At 46.8% G+C, this 16801-nt stretch overlaps 1 protein-coding gene across 1 annotated transcript in view; it reads left to right on the top strand.

Moving 5' to 3' along the window:
* Positions 1-16801, top strand: part of IMPG1 (interphotoreceptor matrix proteoglycan 1) — a 120822-nt gene that overhangs the window by 99817 nt on the left and 4204 nt on the right. The window contains exon 15 of the mRNA XM_070225165.1: positions 12119-12295. Coding sequence (XP_070081266.1) covers positions 12119-12295 — 177 coding nt within the window. The remainder of the gene's footprint in view (positions 1-12118; positions 12296-16801) is intronic.

Genomic DNA, 16801 nt, shown 5'->3' with positions numbered 1-16801 from the left:
TGAGCTGACACTTCAGAGGAGTCTGAGCAGAGTTTGGTCGAGGAAGTCTTTGTCAACACTGGAGCTGGAGGGGACACCAGCCACACAGGTGTAGGTGGCAGTAGTCGGAGCTGCCATTGGAGGGTGGTGGCTGCCGAGGAGAGGGAGGTGGCCACCCCAGAACCAGCGGGGGTCAGGGAACCACTCAGACACAGACCCGCAAACACTCCCACCCTCATTCTCACGCCAGTCACAGCTCCTTGTCCCTGTTCACAGCCTGTTGCAAACCAGGCAGAGACGACCCAAAAACCCAAACTACTCACAACCACTGCTTCTGAACAGAGTCAAATTCTGACTTCTACGGATCTGCATGTCTTAGAAAACTTCTTGAACCTGAAATTTAAAACGCTGTTCTAAAAAACCTATACAGTTATAGTAAAGTGTTTCGAGCATCAGTTCTCCTGTATAATATTAGTTTGGGAAAATATGTGCAAAATTAGTACTTTGACTATAGAAGAAAAGGGAGTCTAGATTTGAAAACAAATTAAGGGAAAAGATGTAGATGGTTTTCAACAGTTTTCTTCCTTGTAATCTAGAACATGACAGCTACTTGCTTCTAGTTTTTCAGCGTGACCAGCTGATCCAGATTTTCTCCTTTTGGTGTATATTTGAGTGTAAGTTGTCATGGTGATTGACAGGCGAGCTGATTAGAATGTTCAACCAGCCAGTGCAGCCCACTGCTCGCACTGCCTCTCAGGTCCTGGACCCTGAATGAAGATGATGACTTCCAGTTCCTGGAGAATAAGGACTCCAATTCCAATTTACACAGGCCCTGGCTCCATCGCTGGCATGGTCTTTCCTCACGTGTAATGCTTGGACGGATGCCCAGCAGTGCCCATTCCTTGGCAGGTAGTAAGGGAGGTCTGAGGCGTGCGGATAATCAAAACCCCAGATAATGCCAGAAAGTCAGTTAAACAAATACAGGAAAGCTCCCTGACTAAGGTTGGATCTTGAGAATATTTGCTTGACCTCAGTGGTGCTGGTCCAATCTGTCAAGAAAACTCTCCTTGAAAGAGAATTAAAAGGGGAAATCTTTAGAGAGAAAAGGGGCGGCTGCTGGAAATGCTGCATGTCAGGAATGAATACCTAGCTTGTCGATGGGCAAGAAGCCCAAGAATCTGTCCTTGGAAAATGGAGAAGGCATCTTATCACTTTAACCTTTTCCCAGCCAGGATGGCCAAATACAGCAAAACTGAGCTCCTGGTGTCTTACCCCTTTCCCACTTTCTTGGGAAACACAGGGGCTCAGAACGAGGCTACACAACACTGGAGTGTCTCTCGCCTCGCCTCACGGCCCGCCTTCCCCAAGGCTGGGAGCCGCCAGCTGTCCTCCCCCTCTCCCCCAGCCCTTATCAGAGAATAACTCTCAAAATAGGAAAAACACAATTGTCACACAGATAGTGAGCATGTCAAAGTTTTACTTAACTCATTAATAAGGGAATTGTTAGGATGACAAATCTGGTTGAAAGAGGATATGCAAACAGGGATTTTATATGACCAGAGAAAAGAAAGAATGACGAAATGAGAGGGTTAAGCGAAATACAAAACAGAAAACACCATCACTGTATCTTATGCATTTCTATACGACAACTTCTAATTCTGTAGAGTTCTATAATGCCATAATCGATAGTAAATGGTAAGTCAAACAAAACTACTGCCTTCTAGGGGTCAGCAAAGTGTTTCTTAAAGGGCCAGATGGTAAGTATTTTAGGCTTTGCAAACCAAAAGGTAAAATCGAGGATATTATGTAGGTGCTTACATAACTATTTAAAAACCTAAAATCCGTTGCCTGCAGGCCGTAAAAGGCAGGCGGTGGGGCCTGACCCCAGGGGATCCCTGACGCCCAGGCGCGATGGTTAGGGCTCCTGCGTGACTCGGAAGGCCACACGCTCAGCTTCCCTCCCTATGTCCCAACGTTGAATGATTGCTCTTAAACTATAGATTTCCCAGCGTCTTGCTCCTCCGGCCCTTATCTCTGCCGTTACAGAACAGTTAGACAAGTAGATGACACTGCAGCCATGGTTTGGGTCTCTGTTCATTCATACCTTCAGGAAGCACTTCGACAGTATCTGCCGCGGGTCAGGCACAGTTACAGGCACCAGGACCCAGAGGTCCGTGGAGGCCATCTGTGCACTCAGGGAGCTAAGTGCCCACCGGGAGAAAGAGACACGTATAGGAAAAGCTATAGAGTCAGCCAAATACTATAATCAGAAATGCTGCGGAGCACAGAGAGCAAGTAATTCCAGAGGCTCAGGGTGTCATGGCCGGCTCCCCACACAGAGGGCGACATTGAGTACAGGATGCCTTGGTGTACGATGGTGGTGGGCCCAGGCAGAGGAGGGAGGGGCTGTTCCAGAAAGGGCAGGAGGAAAAGGCAGGCATTTCTGGGCGGCCGGGGTACCTATTCCATCTCGATAGCAGCTTGGGCAGTGGTGAAGTTCGCGCACTCCACGTCAGCGGCCTGCGGTTCACGGATTTCGATCCCAGGCGCAGACCTAGCACTGCTCGTCAAGCGATGCTGTAACGGTGTCCCACACAAAACAGGAAGATTGGCAACAGATGTTAGCTCAGGGCTGATCTTCCTCAGACAAAAAAACAGTAGGGAGGGAGGGGAGCTCGGCCTGGAAGGAAGGGAGAGCCTGGCTGTCCCGAGCCCTGTTCAATGTCTGCATCCACTTTGGCGTCCTACTTTTCTTTTCCTTTTTATTTTTTATGTCTTATGGTCTTTTAGAGTTAAACTTTAATACAATTTTGTAAACCTCAAAAAGACTTCAAACTAAGTACTAAACAGTCCTTATTCTCAAGATTATAAAAATAAAAAGCTTATTCATGAAATATTGCATATTTGGAAAATATTTAGTAAACATATATAAATAGTTACAAAAGGTACATAGATTAATTCATTTTTTAAAATTTTAATGCAAAAAATAAAGGAAAAATTAGTAAGCTATCTTACGGATATAAAAATACTCCAAAAAAATGTTTTTGGGGAAACAAATTTTACGAACACGGACATCAGGCGAGTTGCCCTCCAGCCCGTGCAGTAAGTGTCTAGAGGCCAGGGAAAGGCCGATGCCAAAAGTCTACATTTGGGAAACCTCAGCTGAAGCCAGAGAACAGGGCAAAAAACGTCCCTGGGCCATGTGTGTGTCGGGCGGGAGGAAAAGAGAGCTGCGATCCGAACGCTGAGAAACCCCTGCACTGAATGGGGAAGTAGAAGGACGGCCAGTGAAGGGAGCGGGGAGAGGATGACGCCGCAGAGGCTGGAAGGGAGGAGAGCGGGAGAGACAGGGCAGCCATTTCAGCTGCTTTGAGTGACCAGCGCATGGAGGTCATTTCAGTTGACGGTTCAGAGTCATTAGAACCCTCTGCAAAAGCAATCCAGTGGAGAGGCGAGGGCAGAGGGCAGATTTTAGTGAGGCTGGGGTGAAATGGAAAGTGAGACAGTCAACCTGCACCGTTCACCTGTCTCAGAAGCGGGAGCAAGGCTCCAACCCTCCCACAGAGACTGGGAGATAGGGGCACCCTCTTCCTCCATGGTTACGTTTCAAAGGACGGCTCCCAGGTCCTGGGGAAAACAGTCCTGAGTTGTAACACTGGCAAGAAGATTTACATCTCACAGGGACAGAAAATGAATTTACAATTACAAGTTTTCTAAACCAACTTCCCTAAGAAAAGGGAAGTCAGGGGCCTCTGGAAGAAGCCCGTGGGAAGCTGGGCCAAGCTGAGGCGCAGGCTTCTTGGTCAGAGGATTTCGCATTTCTCTTCTATGCCCTGGTTTTCTTACATTTACAGGCAATGCCCAGCCAGACCAATTATTTAGTTCCATTTGCAAAATTTGAAGCAAAACCCAATCAAGTCTTTTTCTTTCTTTCTTTCTTTCTTTTTTGACCTAATGTGAGGATGGAAAAGCAGTTTGTGGTAGTAGAGCTGGGAGGGGAAACATCACTTCCTGACTACTTTGGGACCAAAGAGAAGAGCGAACGTGAAGGATCCCCCGGTTTCGCGGGCGCCGCCCTGCAGAGGCGCGGAGCCGGGAGAAACCGCGCGGTGGCTACGGCGTGTGGTTTGCTGTTCACCTTTTGAAAACTCCCTGAATAAACGAACCTGTGACATGAAAAGCATAACCAATGTTAGAACTATCTGTGACTTATCAACTGAAAACCAAACATCACACTTGCTCAGTATTCCGCCAGCAGCCCCAACAACCAGAGGCATCTTTCGTTTCCGCCGCTATGAAAATTCTTCAGAGGCACGTGGGGATTTCATGCCAGTTAGCTGTGCAGGTTGAAGATTTCAAAAATGCAAAACTACATATAACTTATTCTCTCCTTGAATTCCTAAGAAGCCTCCTCAAAAATGGGCTGACCTCAAGGCCGGTATATGGTAAACACTGACTCACTTACAGTCAGCCATCCAGGACGCTTCCAACCAGAATGTGGACCAACAAAGTCACTTTTCTCTGGAAAGTGCATAATTTCTAAGACTCCCATGTAGTCACCAGCTCTGGAAAGGCGGTAGATGTCATTCATCACAATAATGACAATAAAGACAATAAGAGCTACTATTAGTTGAGATGATTTTAATCTTTATAGCTCACTACCACAGTAGGCATCCCTTCCCCCCATTGCCCAGTTGGAGACACTGTGTCTCAGAGGAGCGTGAGGAACTTCCAGTACTGGCCACACAGCCGCCAAGGGCTGTGGCCGGCACTCACGGGCAGCCGTGTGCTTCCCTCCGCTCTCCCCACTGCCTCTTTCAAAGGAGTCCTGTCACCCTCCCACTGGGGAGACAGAAGCTGTTTAATCTACTTAGTGGAATTAATCCTGAATGAACTATTAGGCTCTACATTTCACCAAATGAAATTTCCTATAACAATTTGTCATATTCTTAGAATGTCAAAAAAAAGCTCAATCTCAGGAACAAAAGTCCCAAACTTTCAGATGTCCCCTTTATATGTACTGTTGGCTCTGCTAGGAGTGTCCCTTCCCAGCGGGGACAGCCACAGGAATCCTCCTTCCAGGAGGCTCTCCCCAGCCTCTGCTCTCTCCTTTTGTCCCCCTTCCCACCTCCTGTGTCCCCGGCTCTGTCTCCTGGGGTGACACTGCTGCTGCCCTGGGGCTCCTGGGACGCCACCACTAGGGGCTTTCGGTTACTGCCTGCTTCCACAAGAGCACCCCATAGCGGCTGGACTGCAGATGCCTCTCACCCCTCTCCAGACTGTCATCCCGGGCTGTGATCCCACACCCAGGCCACCCCATGGAGCCTCCTTAAGCTACTCCCGGAGCCCTTCATCCAAGCCCTCAATGCAAACACTCCACACAAGCCAGGGCCTCAGTCCAGCTGCATGGCCACCTCCCACTGCCCTGCTGTCAAACTCTCCCTCCACCAGTGATCCTGGAACACTCAGGCCCTGACGCCAGTGCACCCAAAACACCTCAGTTTGGCAGATGCAGTAATGGCTGAGAGCGGAGATAATCCTTCAGCCTCTCATCCAGGCCAGGGTGTGTGTGGGCACTCACACAGCCGCAGGAAAGCATCGTGGACAGCCGGCTCTGAATAGTTCCCGGGGGGGTGCTCTTGTGCATGGTGGGGAATTGAAATGAAGCCCAAAGTTTCCCACACTGCGTGCCCCTGTAAACCAGAAAGCGCTCCCATCAATAACTTCCAGTTCCACAGTGCGCATTGAGCCCCAGCTGGGTGCACGATGCTGTGCTGTGTGCTGTTTATCATTAAATAATTACTCTCACTCTAATCCCCTCCTACAGCGATAAACCAAAAGCAAAATATTTTTGGCCAATAATAAAATAACAATGAAATATTAACTTAAATGTAGATTTTTTTTAAGTCATTTTAACCGCTGAATTGCCTCAACAGTTCTGGAGGCCTGTGCCAACATGCCCAGCTAACCCTCCTGCTGTCTTTGTTCCCATCGGACAACTTGAATGGGAGACCGAGGGACATTAGTGATCGACCGGTTTAAACACTCCATTTTATAGAAGGGAAAAACGAGACGTCAAGATGCTAACCTGCATTCCCAAGGCCGCAGACAGCTGCTGGGGGCCAGTCCTCAGGGCCCAGCGCGCCTTCCTGGAGCGTCAGCGTTGACAGCAGGATGAGCGTGGTCACTGCCTCCGCAGGTGCAGCCAGTCCCCGAATGTTCTCCGGATTTGGGAACATGATCCCGCTGGGCCTGTGCGGAGGGTGAGGTCCCTGCGGTATGTCTCAGATGAACCCTCAGTAGAGGCAATAAGCACCACGCAGGGTATGAAAGTGATGGTCTCGCATTGAGAAGGGAACAGATTACCAGGACTGCATTCGGATTTCTGGGATCTAGGCCCTTTTGTCTTCATGAATATCAATTTTAAAAAATATTAATATTAATTAGTAAAAATATTTTTACAACTGCGTTGGTATAGAGACAAATATAATCCAGTTGGATTATATTAATTTTTTCTTCTAATTTTAAAGAATTTAGAACATGTTCCTGAGCCCCTGAGAGTGGCGAGCCCTGAGGCTGTGTGTCCTATGCCCAGCCGATTACCGTTGACTGGGACGAGTGAGAAAGTCCCTCCCTGACGCCCCAAGCAAAGGAACGGGCCCTCCCGTCCTCCTCGCGAAAGAGCGGGACGGCAGAGGCTCGGTGACGAGCGCGGGTGGGGAGGAAGGCGGCACGTGGCGGGCTCCCCACGTGCACCCCCCGGCGGGCGGCTCGGTCACGCGGAGCGCAGGGCGCAGGGGGCGCCCCAGCTCTGCCTCTTGGAAACGGGTGGAGATGATCCAGGAGTTTCCGCCACATGCCGTGGCAATCGCGGAGCAACGACGGCTCTATCCGCGGCCCCTGGAGCGCTACGGCCAGCCGCGCCAGCCCCTTCCGGGCCTCGCCGCCCTGCACCGACTCGCAGCGCACCCGGGTGCGTAGGAGACAGTCAGATCTAGCTCTCAAATTTCACCCCCGAAGTCCGTTCCTATTTCTTTTGCTTTTGAGCGCCATCTAGAGAACACAAGGTTTCATAGCATTGAAATGAGAAAACGTCCGCAAAGACGCATTCGGCCCCCAGGCCAGGCCAGCCCAGCTGAAGCCTGAGTTCCAGCCAACCTGAGCGGAAATCCCGACCTAGGACGGGACCCAGTGCAAGGAGGTGCTCCACTTCCTGTCCAACACGTCGGTGCTGAGACAGCACCAGAGAAGGGGATGATGGAATGACAAAGAAGTGATAAAGAAGAAGGCAGAAAAGCAATCAATACACAGCCCCAAGGATGTGAGGCAAGTGACAGGACAAGGTGGGGGTGTGGGAGGGGGTGGCGTCATGAACTGGAGTTGGTGAAATGCAGACCTGAGACCCCCTGAGCCTGGCAGACAGGGAGAGCCTGTTCTCAGGCTGACAAGCGTGAGTGCCCTGGGGACCAGAAACAGGAAGTTTGAAAAAGACAGGAACCATCAGGGACCTATGACCTCCGTGAATTTATGAACTTCTTGATGATCAGGACCATAATCTTCTTAACTCTAACTGTAAAATGCCTCAAAGCGTACCCTGCAGGCAGGGGACATTCATTTAAATACTTTTTGATCACAAGATGGAGAGCAAGAGAAAGCCTTCCTCAGCCAGCCAGTTGGGAGCGCTTCTAAGGACCTTTGAAATGCACACTGAAGACACATAAGCAAATCCAAAGGAGAAACTGATACAGAAAATGAGCTTCCACTGGAAATACCAGAATGATACAAATGTTTCCAAGCCCAACAGGGCAGCTCACTTACTTCAAGCCATGTTCACTGCTGTCGTGTTTGAACAACAGAAACAAATGTGGAGCCACTGTAGCGTCAGCCTGTACTTTCTAGAAGGAACCTTCTGCCTCCTGCAGGAGTGGTGCCAGATGATGGTTCTGAGCTTGGGTTTAGTTGGGAGAGCCCTCCTTCAAAGAATAGCATTCCTGGAAGTCTGATGTGGGAACTGATGAGAGAGGAGATGCTGGCGTGGTCCGGCCTCCTGCACACTCTCTCATCCCCTGTTGGCCCCTTGGAGCCCTGAGGTGTCTCCTGGAAATCCCATATTTGCAAACTACTAGAATGCTGTCAAAAGTGAACATTGTAAATAGGAATACAGATATTAATCAATCTTGGGTCATACTTACTAGCTCAAACGGACTTTAATTTTTCCACATACGAAAATGAGGTCAGCAATATCCACTTTGGATGCTTGTTGTGAATATTAATGAAGACATGTTTACAGTGTCAAAAACAAAATGGCCCTCAATAAATGTGAGTTCCCTGTTTGTGTAAATAATTGTCATTGAGCTCCTGGTGAAGCTGGAGGTTCAGGCTCATGATCCCTGGGCCAAGTCAGGGACAAGGCCTGAAACAGAATGACCTTAATGCTCTGACTATGGCCTGAATCCACACGGGAAGCTGAGGGCTACGCCAGCACCTCTGGGTGCCAGGATGAACCTGGATTTTTCCCACCAGCTGCGAACTAGCAGCTACTGACACCACTCGACTCACTATCCAAGTGCCCTGGGTTGCCTCTACAGAGAGATTGCCAAGTTTGCTCTGCAGAAGAGCTGTCCAAACGGGTCAAAGACAGAAAATTAAGTCATTTTTCCAGCAGGCAATTGTAGTAAGCCCAAAGGAGGCCCCAGACCACACGAGGTCTTTGGTGGGTGAGGTACAGACTCATGGAGAAACCCACCATAGAAATAATCTATTTAAAGGGGGTTTAAGCAAATCCAAAAAGATAAGGCAATTACAGACCAATTAGTCTATACAGCAAGCATGAGGACTTCACCTCCTCAAATCCATATGCATCTTGATTATGACTTGAAAACATTCCTCTAGAAAATGGCATCCAGTTGTTCTCTTCCTCATTGACTGTTGATCTCCAGTCTCCTTGTCCTCCCTCTTTTCAAGCTACAGAGCGTGTTTAGAACAGAACATTTTAGGTTGTTGCTACATAATGTTTATATTATTAATCTTGACCAAATCAAGGGCAAGGAATGGGAAGTGCAGATTCATTTGTTTTGTGCAAATCCCTGGGGCTGTGTTAAGGAAAAGGCAAACCATTGTATGGCCTACCCGTGAACGAGTCCATCCTTCTAAGGAGAAATGTCTTTAGCATATGACAAACAAGCAAAATGACAACAACATAGGGAAAGTTTTGCTTGAGAAATTTCTACTATTAAACTTCGCTCCTCACAGAGCCAATCACTTCTCTTCCGAGACGCTTCGTCCCCAGAATATGCTCACACTCTGTCCTCAGTCTTTACCTAAAGCCCAAAGTTGTAGGTGTGATATGTAAGTGAGGAGGGTCGTCAGCATACCTAGGGAGAATGTTTTTAAGTAGTAGAGGAGCGGAAGCAGTTGCTTCACACATTAATGTTGCAAGTGTGGTCTCTTCCGTTCTGACTCCAGTCGGCGGCATGCCCTGGCTCGCCACAGGCCGGCGGCGCCCTGGGCTCTGCCCTTCCCTGGAACCGCCAGCGCAGTCCAAGGGCGGGGGAGGGAGTCAGAGGACTTGAGCCCAGACAGGCGTGATCTTGGTAACGCAGCTTCACTGAGTCTCACCTCCCCCTCTGCAAAGTGAGCAACTCAGTCGAGAAAGTCTCTAAAATACCTTCTAGCTCTAAAATTCTATCTGAATTGTAAAATTTTATATATGGATAAAGTAAAAATCTAAAGCAATTAGTTGGTCTGGAATTCTTAGTGCTGACGATTTTGAAAGGCCAAGTGGCTATTTGTTGGATGAATAGATGCTGTGCACAACGAATAGAAACTGCGGTCGGCGCTGTGAAGTCTCCACATCGTCTCTGTAGGCTGGTCCTGAGTCAGTACTGTGGGGAAAGCAAGGACTCCATGAGCTAGGTGCATTTGTTCTTCAAATATACCCAAATTTGGATGAATTCATTTCTCCAGTGTTGCCTTCTTGTGTTCTGTTCAGACTACACGTGGCTGGGCTGAAGGAAGTTATGGTAAAACAGAAATATCTCCTTAACGGGAAACTCCTTTGGTTATCACGCATTTCCCATTCCTCTTCAGAGGGGCAGCATCAGTGCATTCAGTCCGCTTTCCAAGTTAAACTGACTTCTCCACTGCAGAGAGGGAGATGGAGCCGCTGACTCCTGCCTCCTGGCTGCTGTTTTCAAGACCGCAGTCCGGAGTGTAAACCAGCTGACAGCTGTTGTATATCAAACCAGGCCCTGGACCTGAGTCAGCTGGGTTGTCAGGGGAAATCTGAGTTACCTTCTAAACAGTGACAAGGATCCCTTGACATGTCCAGCTTCAGGGGCTGCGAGGCAGAGCGAGCTGGTTCATATTAGCCTGGTCGTCCAGGAGGGCCCCTCCAGCTGCAGAGATGTACAACTTCACACGGAGTCTGTGGCGGGTGTACCTTGCTGGGAGACCCAAAAACAGGTTTTCAAGGACCTGCTCTGGCCCCAGCCTGGGCTGGGCCCACTCATCTCCCTCACTCTGGCTTTTCCCACCACAAGAGGTGCGGGATCAGGACAGCAAACCTCAGGACCAGTGCCCTTCTGCCCGCCAGCTGTGCCCCAGCGGCCCACGCACACAGTCCGTGGTCGTAACTTCCACGAAGCTGCAACTGTGTTCTCCGCTTGAACAGCCGCAATAGACATTAGCTTATTAATAACCCCAGGGCGGTTAGAAGTACAAAGAGAAGGGGTGAGGCTGGCAAGAGAGAAAAAGAGAAAGAATGAGGGAAGAAGAAAGAAACCCGTTACGTTGGTTTCACTTGCTTTTTTAAAAAACATTGTGTAGCCAGCAAACCTCTTCTTATTATAAAACTTACTGAGTCTTGCTGAATTAGGGCTCTGCAGATGTTCCCAGTTGGGAAATACTGGATCAGATGATTACTGAAATAAGCCGAATTCTGAAAATTCTGAGTTCTATTTACAAGCCTTCTAAAGCACAATTCGGTTAATACCCCCCCCCCCCCCCCCCCCCCCATTTCTGCCGTGATTCCCACCTGCCTGAAAAGTCCCAATTCCTTAGCATGGCATTCCAGGCCTACCAGAGTCTGGCCTTCACTTCCCTCTCCAGGCCCAGTTCCCTTCCTTCCTGGCCACGAGTCGCGGCTTCCCCTGCTCTCTCTTCATCCGTCTGTTGCTTTCCCGCCTCTGTGCCTGTGCTCTGGGTCCAGTCGGAAGGCCTTTCGTAGTCCCCGCACATACAAACGCAACCCACCTGAAATACTCAGTTCGGACAATCCGCTCCGTGGTGATCTCTGCTCTAACTTATATTTAGAGCTTGTATTTAGAGCTCTTATAGCAGACGAGGTACTGGGCTCCTTGTATAGAAGAATCTGGGTACATTTCTCTTGATTTATAATCCACTTTACGAAGAATTTGAGATAATCATACAGAATTCAGAATAGAGTAGAAGAGAACAATTAATGACCAAAGAAGACCCAGATACCAGAGGTCTATTTGATTTTCCAAAGGAAAGAGTCTCTAACATTAGGGTGTTAGGAATTAGCCAGGGAATAAGAGAAAAATGTTTTTTAAATCAGGAAGTCATGCTGAGTTTTCAGAATTGTCCACATAAATGACTGCCTACTTTACTACTTTATAAGGTACCTCTGATCTTAAAAATATATGTTCACACTTCATCTCTGCAAAAAATGTCTACCTTTAAAAAAACTAATAGCGAAAAAATCTTAGTTCTCCAATGCACTGGGTATCAAAATGTGCTCTCCGGATCAGCTGCATGCGTGCCACCTGGGACCTCCCCGGAAATAAATTCTCAGTCCCCATCCCATACCTCCTGCATCAAAAACTCTGAAGATGGGACCAGGAATCTGTGTTTTGACAAGGCCTCCAGATGATTCTGACGCCCAACAAAGTTTATGCATAATTATATTTGGAGCTAAATATGTTATCACCCCTGTCTATAAACTCACTCTTCAAGGCACAGAGATATGTGGTTCCTTTTTCACTCCAGCCCCTTATCACTGCTATACAACTCACTCCAAAATGGGGTGATGGCAAAATACTTGGTCTCTGGCCTCTGACTTTTGCCAGTCCCGCTGCTCAGGCGCCATCATTCGTTAAATCTGCTCCCTCTCTTACAGCTGATCAAGCAGACCCCTGCAAATTCCTGGCCTGCGGAGAATCCGCGCAGTGTGTGAGGAATGAGCGAACCGAGGAAGCCGAGTGTCGCTGCCGACGGGGCTGCGAGGGCCAGGGGAGCCTGGACGGCGGGGACGTGGGCCTCTGCACCCCTGGAGAGGAATGTGAGCTCCCTGCAGGTGGGTCGGGCACACTAACGTTGTGGCCCCACGAATTTGTTACTCATGTTTCTCAGAAACCTACTGCTGGAATGACTTCACAAGGGCCTTTAAACCCACGGTTCCCAAACTTCAGGGCGAATCAGAATCTCCCAGAAAAGCACTGTTAGAACACACATGGCTGGGCCTGCTGGGCGCAGTTTCTGCTTCAGCTGGTCTGGGTGGGGCACAGAGAAGGCTGCTGCCAAGGACCACACTTTGAGAACCACTGCTCTAAGCCTTTCTGCAGTATTTTTTTAAGATAAATAAGGGAAGAAAAAAGATCCTGTGTCAGCTTTAAGACAGAAAACCACACGGTCTATTACCTTAATGTGCAGGTGTGTGCAGTGTGTGAGTGTGTGTGTGTGTGTGTGTATGATATTTGTTTTTTTCCCTGTTTGCAAACGTAATTGCCTTCTTCATAAGAAAGCTGGAAAATATAGAAAATTATGAGGCAGAAGATAAAATCATGTGGAATTCATCACATTAACTGCTATTATCTTTTGGTGTACATGTTTATATAGAATGTTTATATAGACTTTTCTAAAGCAAATTGGAATTAGACTGGCTTCTTGTTTTTAGTCAGTTTTTTACTTAGAACATTCCCTCATGCCATTAAATAATTTCTGTAGTATCATTTTTAATGATTACATAGTAGTCCATTCTATAGTTGTTATAAGTCTAATCAATCCTTCATTTCCAAAAGATAGATTAAGAGATGCTCCATAGGAGGGGGAGAGGAGGCGAGATATAACGGGCCTTCTAGTCGCAAACCAGACTTTAAGGTGTAGGCGGCTTTAGGAATAAACAGGGAACATGAAGTTTCCTAATTCTTCTCCAAGTCCTGTGACATCCAGATGGGCCACACTGTGGCCTCCGCCTCTGCAGGCTTCTGTGAGCCTGTCCCCTTTCTAGTCACGGGCTTCCCATCTCACACACCTGGACATTTCCTCAGTGTTGATCACCTCAGACCCATGTCTTCATTAGACCATCCTGGGTTTTTTTACTGTCCTCTTACTCATTCTAGTGGCCATAGTCTCTAATTTCCCACCAAGGGGACTTGTAGCCATCTGCTTCCATACCCAATCAACAAGAAACAAGAGAGATTTAACCTTTCCCTTGATGAAACATACCTTGTTCCTTTAAAGTATTAACACTTTAAAGACAATTATCCTATGGTTGTTAAGAAGCAATATTCTGGAGTCAAATTGTTATTAAGATTTAGGTTTAGCAATCTACTGAGTGATCTTGCACAAATTACTTAACTTCTCTAAACCTTAATTTCCTCATTGGAGAATGAGACTAACAAAACCCACTTGGCTGGGTTACTGCAAGGGGTATTTGAAATTGCGTTTAGAAAGCATCTTTACAAAAAACATAAAGCACAGAGTATTCATTCAGGTAATGAGGATTATGACAATGCTGTCAATTTTCTCCAAGTTAATCTCAATTAAAATGCTGATAGGATTCCTTATGGAATTTGACATTCTGGTTCTAAAGTTCCTCTGGGAATGAAAATGTGCAGGAGAAAATCTTGAAGTACGATGATGAGGAGGTTGCTCTGTAAGAAGCAATATGTAAAGTAATTCTGTTTATAACACTAAGATAGACAATAGGTTAACAGAACAAATATAAGCCCCAAACAGACCCTTATGTACTAGAGAATTTATTTTAACAGGCATTTCAAATCAGTAAGGAAAATATGGACTGGTCCACAATGATTAGAGTACAATTGGCCTCTATTTAGAAAAAAATAAAGTTAGTTCCTTACTACACACAAATCAATTCTACGTCAAAGAGACAAACCTAAAATCAAAACTATGATAGTACAAGGACAAACACTTTTTAGAATATTTCTATAATCTTGGGCTAAAACACCTCCCCTAATTAAGATCTCATCCCAGAAGACGTTAAGAAGAGGACTGCCACAGGGAAAAGGCACTAGAAGTAAAATTTACCTATAAGCAACAAGGTGGGAGGAAAATATGTACAACTCATCATATATCTTAATCATATATCTTAGATGATGAACAGCCATATTAATAAGAGCCCCTACACATTAGTAAAAGACAAGCGTGTGAATGTGAAATGAGCAAAGAATACAGAGGTGCAATCCATAGAAGAAATCCAAATGACCAGCAAAACGTAGGAAAAGATGCTCCATCTCACTATAGTCAGGGCAGTCCAAGCTGATGAGCTGTCACTTGTCACTCACAAGTTTGCAAAAGGAGCTTGATTCTATCCAGTGTGGGTGACACCAGGGCAAATTTGTCCTGTCAAACATTGCTGGTGGATGTGTAAACTGGAAACCCTTTTTTCCAAGAAATATTTGTTAGTATCTATGAAATTTTAAATTTGACTCACTCTACTTCCAGACAACTATTCCTACAAAAATAGTTGCACTTGTGCACTAAGATACATGTACAAAAAAATGTGCACAGCAGGGCCAGCGCTGTGGCCGAGTGGTTAAAGTTCCTCACGCTCACCTCAGGCCCAGAGTCCATGGGTGTGGATCCCAGGCATGGACCTACTCCACTCATCAGCCATGCTGTGGTGGCATCCCACATACAAAAAATAGAGGAAAATTGGCACAGATGTTAGCTGAGTGCTAATCTTTCTCACTTAAAAAAAAAAAAATTGTGCACAGCATTATTGCTTTGGATCATGAAGCAACTGTCCAGCCCATCTGTAGGGAATAGTTAAATCATCCATGGGGGGCGTATTAGTCACTGTGGAGCACAACAGGTAAGGAGAGCAAGAACACAGCTCTACCAGAGCTGCCATAGAAAAAGGCCAAGACATTTCATTAGATGAGAAAAGAGAATTGCAGGATCATAGATTCTGTTTATGAAAGAAGTGGAATTGGGTCCAAGTTTTTTAATAATGACTGTATAATTTAAAAGAAAGGGGGCTGGGGAGGAAGAAACAGTCGATGAGCACGATGAATGAGGAGAAGGGGCTTGCATGTGGCTTTTATGAACAGTAGTGTACGGCATTCGGTTTTTGTTTTCATCAGCCCTATTTGCTGTTTCAGATAGCTGTACAGGCTGTAATCTTAAACAACTCCCTTTCTTGAGTAAGAAGATCACGTTAATTCCAGGTTGCCCTCCCTGAGATCAACAGAGCAAGGCAGAGGGTGATCTGGAAAAGAACGGCTCTCGCCAAGTCGGGCGTTCTACTCCGTCCACCTCTGCCTGCCTCTGGGGGCCAGGATGGACCTGTGGTGTTCACATTCACGGGAATCCGATACTCCTCACACCAGTTCAGTTCAGCATTTTGAGTCACCATGTTAGCTGCCGGGCAGTAGATAGGAAGGAAGGAAGACAGGAAGGAAAGAAAGAAGGAAGGAGAGAAAGATACTCAATTTCTTTTTGAGAATAAGAGAAAAATCCCCACACCACCTCAATTCTGCCCTTTCCAATTCCTTGATTAAAGATTCCGTTTTAAATGTTAAATATGAAGGCCTGATCTCCTCAGCAGGCGGACAAACCCCGTTGCCCCCACGAGCTGCTTCCGACAGCCTCTCAGTGGAGAAGAACCCTGTGTGCACAGTGTTGAGAGTCCCTCAGGCCCCGACACCGGCAAGCCCTGGCGTCAGTCACTTCTGTTCCTCACACGATGCCATTCGTGTGACTCTGACAACTTACCTATATGAGGATCAGATGGCAAGACCTTACCAACCATAGATTAAGACAATGATTAAGATTAGAGGCTTTAACGTGAAACCTGAATTCCAGTTCGAGCTCCATGCCTAACTAGTTGTGCCTTGAGCAACATTTCCCCCTGTAAGCCTCAAATTCCTCACCTATATAATAGAGATAATAGGAATGAATCATGGGATTAGGTCAGCACTGTCTTCGCTGCCCCTCAGTGTCAACTGCTAGCCCAGTGGCAGTGGAGCCGTCTGGTGGTCAACAAAGGGGAGCGTGGGAGGAACCCCTGCGAGTGCCTCTCAGGCCTGGAAACCAGACCCAGATGCGTATCAGCTGAGAACACTAAGTGGCGTAACTTTAAAAACAACATGTAAACTCGGCTGCATTTTTGTTATTCTCCCTAAAAGTGAAGAGACAGGAAAATCACGTTGAGGGCAGGTGCCCTGAGGTGCTGAGTGCGCTGACACACAATGAGCTTTTTGAATTGGGGCAGTTCTCTTCATTCTGCCAAGTCGTTGCCGTTCATTATACTTTCACCTCTTCCTTCTGTTCGGTTCTCCTCCAATCAGTATTTAGGAATACACTCCACACATTTTTCATTTCCCTCAATTTTAGGTGTTCTATATACCAAATCAGCTGTACTAGGAACTTAGCAAAATTCTCCCAAGAATAAACAAAATTTCGTTTTCAAAGCTCCCTTTTTTGGTTTAATGAGTTTGATTTTTATTAATCACAATTATCATTATACATACACAGTAAATGCAAATCTAGATCTAACAGAATAAATTATTCATGACTTTTCCTCTTCAGATCTAAAAATTTTCATTTAGTTCTT

This window comes from Equus caballus, chromosome 10 (genome assembly GCF_041296265.1).
Source record: "Equus caballus isolate H_3958 breed thoroughbred chromosome 10, TB-T2T, whole genome shotgun sequence".
In the NCBI taxonomy this organism is placed as follows: Eukaryota; Metazoa; Chordata; class Mammalia; order Perissodactyla; family Equidae; genus Equus; species Equus caballus.
Note: the sequence above shows the minus strand (reverse complement) of the source record. Positions and strands in the feature narration are given on the sequence as shown.